The 12,875-nt window shown below is 40.4% G+C and overlaps 1 protein-coding gene across 3 annotated transcripts in view; it reads left to right on the top strand.

Moving 5' to 3' along the window:
* Window positions 1–12,875, top strand: part of LOC105841728 (uncharacterized) — a 134,455-nt gene that overhangs the window by 42,585 nt on the left and 78,995 nt on the right. Inside the window, exon 1 of one of the 3 annotated variants that reach the window (XM_012690978.4) lies at window positions 1,563–1,675. The exons of the other annotated variants lie outside the window; for them this stretch is intronic. Coding sequence (XP_012546432.2) covers window positions 1,635–1,675 — 41 coding nt within the window. The 5' untranslated portion in view covers window positions 1,563–1,634. Of the gene's footprint in view, window positions 1–1,562; window positions 1,676–12,875 lie in introns of those variants that run through there. 3 annotated transcript variants of the gene reach the window in all.

The raw sequence follows: 12,875 nt of genomic DNA on the forward strand, positions 1-12,875 counted from the left end.
TACCACTTCTTACCGTACTTATTGTTCTCGATTGTAACTTGACACGAAATATTTTCGAGGTATAACTGTATCAGGCATACTGCCAAAACTATTGTACCGCTTCTAACAAAGTAATCAATATCAACTTTATTTCACATAGATTATTTTCAATTGAATAATATTAGTATTTCGGTTTCTTTTTTTCGAAGTTGTGTCCTGTTCTTCTAGCTAGTCGAATTCAGAGAAATAACAGCGTTAGTGACAATGTTAAGGTTAAATTGCTGCGTTTATAATTCTACCCATAAAACGACACACATGAGTGCTTCGTGAAAGAAATAAGAGAGAGAGAGAGAGATAATACACTTTATTGCACACCAACACAATTCACATTCAAAAAAACAGTCAAAAAGCACATATGTACAATAGGCGGTCTTATCGCTAAAAGCGATCTCTTCCAGACAACCGTTTAATTTACATAAATTCTGTAAAATATAAAAATATAGCAGATATGTTGCGGTGTACCACAGACAATACATTATTATAGAAAATATATACATATAATAAACAGATATATACCGTTTACATAATATAATATATACCAATATACATACTTACATACAATACATACTAATATACTTACACACACATAATAAATCAACAGTATGGAAATGATAAATGATAATGATGCAACAAACAGCACTAAGCAGATAAGTAGTGTTCCTTCACCATTCTTTTAAAACAATTTAAAGTTGAAGCACTTCTCACTGCATCCGGCAGAGCATTCCACAATCGAACCGCCTGGACGGTGAATGAATTGTCAAAGAATGATGATGAATGCACCGGCATTTTCAGTCTCAGGTTATCCGAATAAGAAAAATTCTGTGAGTTTGCTCAGCGCAGGCTGTCCTTCTTCGCCACGCTAATAACGGCCATCAATGTTTAATGACGTCTCATTATGTTACGTGCAGAAAGCAATTCTTACAGACTTCACCTAGTCAGTCTACCTTCTGTGAAATCTTACGCGTGGTGTAGCACCCTCTATTCTGGCGCTCGGTCCAACGTCTGTTACATATCAATAAGTTAGTTATAATATATCTATGTTGAGAAATTCTTGCGACGATCCGGACAGTCAATGAGAAATTATATCTCTCATGGCAAGACGACACTAAAAATCGCATATACAATCCTTACGATTCAAATGCAAACAGACTTTTGTTGCACAAGACTTTTCGACAGTCTTCAACAATTCTCCGACAAAATATGTATTTTTTTCGGTTTTCGGGAAAAGACGACAACATACCTGGCTGATATTTTAAAACTATTATATATTTATATCTTTAGCTGCGCGTGCTATGAGGTATTTTCTTCCTGCCTATTCAGGACGCGATACAGCCATGCATTCCACATAACCACTTAAGAACAAATCAGCCGTGAACTCGTTAAGCTATCTACGCAATAAATAATAAAAGGACGTCGAGAATAGTTTTGTATTCGACATTAAAGAAATGTCGCGTTATAATCGAGAATCAAACCTGTGGTAAAGTCAAACGAACCTAAGTCAAGTTCAAACTATAGCATTCAAAACAGTTCGTTTTGAATTGTCGCTGCGAGTGGACGTTCGTAAGCTAAGTGCTGTGTCAATTTGTGTTCAGTGAATGAAAACGAATGAAAGTATTCATGTTTTGATTAATAACAGGTGAGTTTTGTATATTATATTATATCAATTAATAAATTCAATAATTTTGGTTAATTTTTATTAAAAACTTCTTAGTTTTAATTTGGTGCACGACAATTTAATGCATCTTCTATGCTCCCGGCAATATTTAGGACCATGGGGGGCGATGTATACTTTGTATTTCATGAGCAGCATGTCTTGTAATAAGTCATAAAAAATTGTTATTACTACATTTTAATTTAGGTAACATCATTTATTTTTGTTTACTTATAATACATATTTTGGGTATAACTGTGTTTACCACATAAAACACTCGACCGTAATTATTAATTTGGAAACAATGGAATTGTTATTTTCATGATTTTTTTATTCGTAATTGTTTATTCAATTTAGGACTTAAAGTGATCATTGCAAAAACCACCATTAGCCGTTTAAAGAAATACATTCTATGAACCCGTGCAATCGAGCGAGAAATGGATAATAAATAGCTAGGTAGTAAAATTAAATCCTTATTAGCTTTGAAACTGAACCAAGCTTGTTGTTTCTTCATTCCATGGAAAATCCAGTCATTTTCTTAGATCAATGACATTAATAAGTTTTATCCCAAAAATGGTCTTATAGATATTTGTAATTCATGAAAACTATTATAATTATAATACAATTTCTCTAAATCTAAGTATGTATATCTAAGTAAAATAGATTGCATGTTTATCCTCTATGCGTTGCTAAGCCATTCGCTCTATTGTAGTTAAACTTGGTGCCGTGGTGGTTAGCAAGCTACAGTAGATCAGCTAAAACATTTTTTTTCAATCTGTTCAAAAATAAAATATTTGTATTTTTTTCTTATAAGTAACTGCGCCCCTGTCATTGCTGACATCCTTGAGTGACGGTAACCACTCACGATCAAATTGACCGCATGCTAGTCTCCTGCTACAAAGCTCCTAAAAAAACAGCAACTTACCAATGTTAAACGGAGGCACGGCTGCTCCGTGGCATTACAAAGAATCGTAGTTCTTATAAACCAATACATTCTGTCACCAATATCTCTTTATTATGAAAGCGAAAGTTTGTAAAGATACTTTATTACTTTTTCACGCGAAAAATATTGAACCGATTTTGAAGAAACGTCACACAAACAGTTTATAGCCCGGATTTAATACGAATATACTTTTTATCATGGTATATGACACGTGCCAAATGTCACTACTATACATATGCCTTTTTATGGCTGAAGGATTACTGGTGGCCCGGAAGCCTTTCCTGTTTCACCAGGATAGATGGGCGAGCAAAGGCTCACCCAGGAGGGGTGGGATTAGCTAACAACTGTCCGTGCGCCTCCGAAGGAGACCTAACAACTCAAGAGCAGCTGCAGTATGCATATGCATCTACTGTGATAAATGCTTTCGTTCGCTGATGTATGCTTATGGAGACAATAGATTTACAAAACGTCTGGTAGTTAATGAGCTAGATAGTGAAAGAGGCAACTCTTTATCCCGGGAAAATGCATCACAAACAGACAGGACACGTCTAGTTTTAAAGTACCCACAGCAAAACGTTGTCGGTACGCACTAAACGATCACACGCTTACAAATAACCCAAGAAATCTTCCCACAAACATCACCTCGTGTCTACTTCCTCAATTAAAACGACTGATAACTCAATCGAAGATTAAGTAATGCAGCCAAACGCATGAACAGTTGTTACGAAATTCGTTCCAATTCTAACTAACGGTGATCGGAACCAGTGTAAAGATGTCTTCTAGTAGAACCCTTTTTAATAGCGTGGGAAATAAGATTTCAAATTTTTTTATTTTTTTCTTATATCTTAGATATACGTGGGTGGACGAGCTCACAACCCACCTGGTGTTAAGTGGTTACTGGAGCCCGTGGACATATACAACGTAAATGCGCCACCCACCTTAAGATATAAGTTCCAAGGTCTCAGTATAGTTACAACGGCTGCCCCACCGTTCAAACCGAAACGCAATACTGCTTCACGGCAGAAATAGGCAGGGCGGTGGTACCTACCCGCGCGGATTCATACGAGGTCCCACCACCAGTCAAATCAAGTGACATCAATCAATCACTATTCAGGATAGCGTGGTCGTTATTCGGTAACGCCGAGACTTAGATCCTTTATCCTCTTCATCGTGTAATCTATATCGAAGGATAAAAAGCTATTTAAATCTTATTTAACCGATACCCTTTGCGACATCCTTTGCTTGCAACTTTACAAGGGAGCCATTAACAGTTTATAACTTGAAATAGTATATTACGCACCGAGGGAGAAAAGTAGGACATTCACGCCCGCGAATTGTATTCTACTTTTCTTCCTAGGTGCTTATACAATTTTTTTTTCAACCGGGATGTAAAGTTCGCTTTTAGTCCCTGGCACGCGGGACAAAAGTACCCTCTTCTCTCCCTTATAACAAAAACTCTTTCAGCTATATGAATGAAAACTTAATTGAATTTCAATTAAAAAAACATCGCTACGTTGATGCTGATACGTAAAAAACGGACAGTTAAAATAGAGAAGATAAATGTCGCGTAATAAACGAAATGTCGACTTAAACAAATAGCTTTTCATCCTTCAATATGGTTCTGGAGTGGCTTAGTCTGAAAATGGACGCCAATAAAAATTAACTCGGACCATACATACATAATAGAACCAAGGTAGTCGTTGAGGTATTTAAAGAATTTGATTGGCTATCTGTTTAAAATACTTTCCTTGAATTTTACATAAGCAATATTGTGAGGCACTTGAGGCCGCGTGCCTCAATGACGAATCTCCCGCTTTCCTGTTTTTAGTAGACCTCGTCTTCACTACGCTACGTTTCAAACTATTACCTTACCCACAGTCGGGGTTTTGCTTGTGTTGTTTTTTATTGCTTATATGGTTGGACGAGCTCACAGCCCACCTGGTATTAAGTGGTTATTGGAGCCCATAGACATCTACAAGGTAAATGCGCCACCCACCTTGAGGTATAAGTTCTAAGGTATCAGTATAGTTACAACGGCTGCCCCACCCTTCAAACCGAAACGCATTACTGCTTCACGGCAGAAATAGGCCGGGTGGTAGTACCTACCCGCGCGGACTCACAAGAGGTCCTACTGCCAGTATATCTACCATCTGATCCACGGAATAGATAATTATTTATCTATTCCGTTATCTGATCAGTCCGGCGCATGGGGCTTCGTCCACAAGTTATTTTAGCATTGACCCTACCCTGAACAACAAGTTTCTCGATAGACCAATAAATTGAAATACCTTAGATTAAAAATAACCACAGCTTGCCAATTCGAGTAAAAAGGCAATAATCCATAAAACATCGGGTTCATTTAGAAAATATTAAACGACCCAACCGCCATACAGAAATTGCTGTGTGCCGTAAAATAATGTGAACAGGTGTGCGTAGGGTGGGTTAGCTCATAAAGTGCATCGTAAATTCGTACTCAATATGCGTGCTCGCGTGTTAGTGCCGTGATGGCACGCAGTCATAACTACAGCTAATCCAGTCATACAACGTGTGGTGAAAGGAATCGTTTTTGAATAGCATTGTGTCAACATAACCATCCAATGACTAATAATCAAAAGGGAAAGAGATGTGTTTGTCGTAAATGTCCGTCTGCAGGCTGCTTCTTAGTAATCTAGTCATAGGGATAGATCCTACTGTTCTTATGATCGCTGTGGTATCAATTAGCAGTGTTTATTTTTTGAAAAAGCAGTGGATATCTTTCTTTGTTAATCTGTACACCATTTCGCCATCATTGAGCAGAAGCTATCACTTTGAAAAGGCGGCACGATATAAGCCTTTCCAGCTGCCCTCTTGTCGTGGTCGCTGGAAATTACATACCCGATCCTGTAGACCGAATGATAAATAGTCGACGTCGCCCAAAACACGTCATTACGGATCCTCCCGATCTATTAACGGTGTTTTTAAGTACCCCAAGAACCGGTCTCCGTCCTCGTCGAACCCGTCGCTTGCGACGAAGGGCTCAACGAGCGAATTAACCCATAGACACAGCTCACTGAGTTTCTAGCCGGAGCTCAGTGTGTTGCGTTTCCGATCCGGTGGTAGATTCTGCGAAGCACTGCTCTTGCTAAGGCCAGTGTTAGCAACACTCCGGCTTGAGCCCCGTGAGCTCACCTTCATATTAGGGCGAAGCTGAAATAGCCTCTCAAGGCAATCAGCATAGGTAGAAAAAAAAAAGTTACAGCAAAAAATGATAACAGAAGGTGCAATCTCGTTACTAATCAAATCGTGATGAAGAGGAGGTGACGGTTGGAAAAAAACGGATAACATAGGAATAAGGCCGCGCGGCGCGCTACCAGCACTCTAGCGCGCTGCCGTGGAGTAAATAGAGCGACCGGTCGACGGTGTATCGCGTCCCGACCCGGCAGGCTGGTTCTGGTCCAGCGGGGTATTCCGGGACACCAGCGGCACCGTCTGGGCGGCCCGACGGGCTGCCGTACCGAGACGGCCGACGTTTCAGAGCCTTCGATTCGCCTCGAAGGCTCCGTCGGCTGGGCGTCCTTGGGGTGAGCCGCGCCGTCTGGTTGTAGTGTTGACCGCGGTAGCCCCCCTACCTCATCCGGGTTTTGACCTCGGAGGGTATCGGACGTCGGGTGTAAGAGTGCAGGGGAGTCGTTTAGTGGGTGGGCCCTAAAATCCTTGGGCCCGCGGTCTGCTCACAACACCATGCAGATCGTTGAGTCTCACAGACCTCGTAGGAGGTTCGGCCCTCTACCCGAAAAAAAAAAAAAAAAAGGAATTAGACCTTAACTGTGATTGAAACAAGGGTTCACGCAAGAAGTTTCAGCTGCTTTTGTTATCTTGCCCTAGGAGGATCATTTACTTTTTGGACAGGCCGTCGTAAAATATATCGCGTTCAAACGTAACTGACCCCTTGTTGTAACTGTTAACACCCATACAATCCCAATTGTGGGAACCTCTAATCACATTACGTGTACAGGTATGCACAATAATTAAAACGGTCGTTATTGTAGCTTATATAACTACGGATGAGTGTGAAATGGTTAAAACAAATTCAGTCAAGCATCGCACAGTAGCCGGGTACCGTTTTATATGTGGAGCTATTCCGCTCTTCATAGGGTTGTCTCATTATCCTTTATAATATAACGAGGCTTGATGACTATCAGTAGATAGAGTCTTCCTCACGATAAAGGTCCTGCAGCAATTAGAAGAATTAAATTTGACAACTACTTAATTTTTTTTATTTATTGCTTAGATGGGTAGATGAGCTTACAGCCTACCTGGAGTTAAGTGGTTACTGGACCCTATAGATATCTACAACGTAAATGCGCCACCCACCTTGAGATATAAGTTCTGAGGTCTCAGTATAGTTACAACGGCTGTCCCACCCTTCAAACCGAAACGCATCACTGCTTCACGGCAGAAATAGGCGGGGCGGTGGTACCTACCCGTGCGGACTCACAAGAGGTCCTACCACCAGTGTTACTAAGCTAAATGTCGCCTATTAAGCAAAAAAAAACACAATACATATATAAAACGAATCTAGTTTTCACAACCAGCCCTATTAGCAACTAAATAAACAACCGCCAGAGACACGTCTAGGTACCAATTAGATTCTAGACTTGACGCTAACGCTCTAGGTACGTCTAAACTAATCGTTAGCTAACTGCTGGAGGTGTAAGAACTGGAATAACTTATATGGGTTTTGCCTAATAGATAGCTTCTGTCAACGAGTTGCCATTTTTTAGCGAAAAAAAAAACCATTTAAATCGACTTTAGTATTCACGGCCAGATAAATCTAGCATATTCGGATTATTCATAGAAAACTTTGGTTACTACTACGAGCACGCATTAGTTTTAATACATAATACTTAATCTTATAACAAAAGACATTAAAGGAGCAAAATGTTTTGAAGTCATCGTAGCCTAAATGATAAGACGCCCGGTGCATTCATGGATCGAGCGATGTGATTGTGCCGGTGTTCGAATCCCGCAAACAGGTACCAATATTTCTAATGAAATACGGAATTAAAATTGTCCAATAATGACTTCCACAGTGAAGGAATAACATCGGGTAATAAAAACCAAACCTGCAAAAATTGTAATTTGTGTAATTACTTCTGGTAGGGTGTCTTGTAAGCCCTCACGGGGGATACTACCACCCCGCCTATTTTGGGCATGAGGCAGTAATGCGTTTCGATATTCGATGAAGGATGGGACAGATGTGGCTGGTGGGCCGTGAGCTCGTCCACTCATCTTAGCAATAAAAGAAGAAATATAATATTTCTGCGCCAAAGTATTCGCTATGATTTCAAAGGTCCAATACTGCAAGGCGATTGGACTTCAATCTTAGTCACCACATCCTGGATCGCGGACAATTCAGTTTACAAAAAACCGAGCATCTGTGATCAGCCAGTAATTTACGGTTCTCTAGTAATCAAAGTCAGAAATAAAGTTCACACTCCCTTCACAGTACCGATACCGACAGTAATTTATTTCTTTGAAATGTGGATAAATCTTTCTTCCTCCTTATTAGCTTCTTTGTTAATAACTAAGCTAAGAGGTTAATAAATAATGTTTGTATGATCCAAACCTTAAAGTTAACTATTTCGAATTACTAATTCCAATTAGGATTCCTATTAAAAAGTCAGTATAAAATACCGGCAGCCATTTCATGCGTCTAATTTGAATAGAATAGAAAATGGCCGACAAGATGGCGGGCAATAAATACCGACCGTCGGTTACATACATCTGCTCTTGTTCGATGCAATTAAAATACTTTGTAAGAGTTATTATATGTTTTTTGCATTAAAAATAGATCTAAATGATAGTTTTGCTAGATACGGAATTTTATACTTCTCAACGTAGGTACCTATAGCTATTTTTAATGACATCCCGTGGATCTATTTGATCAAGTCTTGGATGTATTGAAATTACGACCTAGCTTATCATTGAAACCGGAACACGTACGTGCTTCTCCGTGGAGACCCTACACGAACGTATATTTCTCCCGGCTAATTCTGCCGCGAAACGAATATTCGTTTAAAAATGAAAAGTATAATCTTTCTTGTATATTGTAGCTGAAGCGTACACGGTCTGTTAGAATTGTATTCTTACCGAGTTATGCTTCTATTTTCTAAGCGTACATACGATTTATATACTGAAAAAAGTATTTAATACGTTTTCAGAAGAAATCTAATATCGTTTTATAAATGTAGTCGATATAAATGGGATGGTATGGATATGTGATGAGACGAAATGAAATTGAGGTTAGTGAGAGAGTGTTAACTATGAATGTAGAAGGATATAGAGAAAGAGGTAAACCTAAGAAGAAATGGATGGATTTCGTGAGAGAAAATATGTGTAAGAGGAGAGAGAGCGAAGAAATAGTATATGATAGAGGAGCTTAGAAGGAGAAAACAACAAGGGCAGGAGAATGATGATGATGAAATGTAGTCGATAAAATTTACAAATTAGCTTAATTACTAACTAATCTCATTACGTATTAGCAATAGCACGCCAATTTCAGTAACGAATTCTTGAATAATCTTGAAGGGTGATGAAGCCATTATAATATGTATAAGCAATTGTAATTTCAACCTCATATCCCATGGTAGGTGTCCGTGGTCAGCACAGAACGGCCTCGCTCTCCTACCCGTCGACCGCAGAAGCCTTATTCCATTGCCCCAACGAATCATTAAAATAGTCCTTAATTATTACGAATGCTATAACAATATCGCGCCATAATCGCACCGCGGCCATAAAATAACAATTACAAATCGAATTTTCCGTTACTTCGTACAAATCAATTGTATCGAAACACGATACCGAATTTCATTGCATGACTTTCAATATTTTAACTGCTTTCGGTCATGAAAGCGCCGTGGCCTAGAGAAGTGGTCGGTAACCCGCGGCTTTCTGACTCCTCAGCCACGGCTTTAGGCGAACTGCTTAGTGCAGGCAACGGAAAGCCCCACTTCGATAAAGCGGCACTACACGAGAACCCTCTCATCGTGGTCGCCGGTAACTATATTCCCGATTCCGCGACAGAATGGAAAGCAGTCGACGTAGCCCCAAACACGTCATTTCGGATCCACTAACGGTGCTTTTAGATACCTCAAGCACCGGTCATCGTTCTCGTCGAACCCGTCGCTTGCGACGAAGGGCTCGACGAGTAAATTAACCCTCAGACACAGCCCACTGAGTTTTCGCCGGATCTTCTCAGTGGGTCGCGTTTCCGATCCGGTGGTAGATTCTGCGAAGCACGGCTCTTACTAGGGTTCGTGTTAGCAACCTCGTCAGGTTTGAGCCCCGTGAGCTCACGTACTAGTTAAGGTTACGCTGAAATAGCCTCTCAAGGCTTTCAGCTAGATAGAAAAAAAAAGCAACAGAATATTACTTATTATCTTTGACTTGTAAGAGTAAACGTTTACAAATTTGTGTGTTATCTATATTTGGCTTTTTGGTTGACAAGCTTGCCGACCACTGGCCTAGAGGGATCCCGACTTCGTCGTAAGCATTGAATTGCCCAGTTTAGATTTTTTTTCTGCCGTGAAGCAGTAATGCGTTTCGGTTTGAAGGGTAGGGCAGACGTTGTAGCTATACTGAGACCTTAGAGCTTATATCTCAAGGTGGGTGGCGCATTTACGTTGTAGATGTCTATGGGCTCCAATAACCACTTAACACCAGGTGGGCTGTGAGCTCGTCCACCCATCTATGCAATAAATAAAAAAAGTTTCCAACGGTTCTTTAGTGTTTCTTTTGGGCAAAAAAAGTGGATTCCCAACGACAACAGAACAAGATTACCGATATCGTTATGGAATGTATTGCTGTGAGATTTCTACTCTATTGTATTGTAGGTTATGCCTATGAAAACAGTTAATTATAATAATCATTCTATATTCAGAGCAACGTTTGATTTCTTCGCATATTACGCCACACATAATGGAGTCGCATTCCACCATAAATAGTTTGCGCGGCAACTTAAATAAAATGTATCCTTTTTTTTTTTTTTTTTCCGGGGGAAATCCTCAAATAAAATGTATCCTAACCTAACTTCTTCCGCTATTTGAATGAAGTAAGCTTAATTGAAGTTCAATTAAAAACATCGAACTGTTGATGCTAATACCATATATACATAAAAATGAATTGCTGTTCGTTAGTCACGCTAAAACTCGAGAACAGCTGGAGCGATTTGGCTAATTTTGGTCTTGAATTATTTGTGGAAGTCCAGAGAAGGTTTAAAAGGTAACTAGAGGTCCCGCAGTAGTCGAAATTCGACTATAATTAATTGGAATTGTATAATAAGTTAATACAGTATTATGATTGTATGTTATACTTCTATAATCACAAATTTCGCCAAGGCTACACTATAGAAAAATATTTATAAAGAATAACAATATTTAATCTATTCTCAATTTGACCACAGACGTCAAGAACAAAAGTTTGACAATAAATAGTATGTATGCGTGTGTGCGTCAAATACATGGTATGTAGTGTGTGTAATGTTTTCTTTATTGATTTAATGTATTTTTATGCATTATTTAAAAAAATATTAGCATTGCGCACATCTTCTCTATATTCTTTATAAGTGTGGAAAATTTCATACTCCTCCGTCCGCGCAATTTTCGTAAAAAGGGATACAAAGTTTTTGCTTCACGTATTAATATATAGATATGAAAGTACTCGGAATTAAATAAAAATAACAATTTTGTTTTTCCTTTGATGTGTCCCCCGTCGAACGGATTCCTTTTGTTTGTTTTAAGTTTATTTTATACAAAAGTTTAGGTTTTTTATTTATCGATTGAGGCACTACGAAGTTTTTTTTTTTTTTTTTTTTTTTTTTTTTTTTTTTTTTTTTTTTTTTTTTTTTTTTTTTTTTTTTTTTTTTTTTTTTTATGATTGAAAGTTTACTGGTGGCCCGAAGGCCTTTCCAGTTTCACCAGGACAGGTGGGCGAGCAAAGGCTCAGCCAAGAGGGGTGGGATTTGCTAACAACTGCCCGAGCGCCTCCGAAGGAGACCTAACAACTCAAGAGCAATTGTTTCGCGAATGAATCTACTACCGGATCGGAATCGCGACCCGCTGAGAAGATCCGGCGAGAAACTCAGCGGGCTGATGCATGGGTTAAGTTGCACGTCGACCTCTTTGTCGAGTTCGACGAGTACGGTTACCGGGGTCCCTAAGCCTGCTCCTAGTATTAGAGCTGAAGGCATCTAATGCAAAGGTTATTGGATCTGATGGATCCGTAAGGACGTGTCTAGGGCGTCGACGGTGACTGGCTCCTGCATGATCAGGATTCGGGGAGTAGTCAGCGGCGGCAACGATAAGGCGATTATCATGACGCATAGCCTTATCGAAGTATCGTTCCGACGCTGACTTCATGTATTTCCGAATTGATTCGAGGCCCAGGTCGTCGTGTAGGTCAACGTTCCTCACGAACCACGGAGCCCCGACAGCTAACCTGCAAAAGCGGGATTGTAGGGATTGTAGGGTGTCTATGTGTGTGCGGGCCGCGTGAGCGAACACCACACTCGCGTAAGTCATGACGGGCCTTATGCAAGTTTTGTAAAGTGTCACCTTGTTCCGAAGGGACATTTTACTCCGCTTACAGATCATGGGGTAGAGTCTACCGAGAATAAACGCGGCACGGTCACGGACTGATTTTATATGCGGGCGGAATGTCATCGATGCATCCAGGGTAACGCCCAGGTACTTGACCTTCCTGGCCCAAGGTATGGGTTGTCTAAAGAGAGTAATCGGGGGTGTGAGATTCCTCCTCCTAATCCGGGAGGAAATCCGTGTGGAGCTTCCCCTCTGAAATAGCACCGCAGTACTTTTCGCTGGGTTGATGTCTATGCGCCATTTTCGGAACCACTGTCCTAGGGCTAGGGCTGCGCTCTGAAGCTTCTTCGCGATTAGGGACTTATTTCTACTAGAATAGTAAACAGTCGTGTCGTCGGCGAATAAAGCTAAATGGGTCGGCGGCGACCGGGGAATATCGTTGACGAATAAGCTAAATAGGAGGGGTGAGAGGACAGAGCCTTGCGGGACTCCAGCTGTGAGGGGTCGTGGGGAGGAGCGGGTTCCCTCGACTCGATATCGAAAAGAGCGGTTCGACAAGAAGTCCCGTATGATGAGCACGAGACTATCCGGCACGCCCATGTTGAATAGTTTGAAAATCAAACCATTGTGCCAGACTTTGTCGAACGCTTCTGCGACGTCGAAG

This window comes from Bombyx mori, chromosome 17, assembly GCF_030269925.1.
Source record: "Bombyx mori chromosome 17, ASM3026992v2".
In the NCBI taxonomy this organism is placed as follows: Eukaryota; Metazoa; Arthropoda; class Insecta; order Lepidoptera; family Bombycidae; genus Bombyx; species Bombyx mori.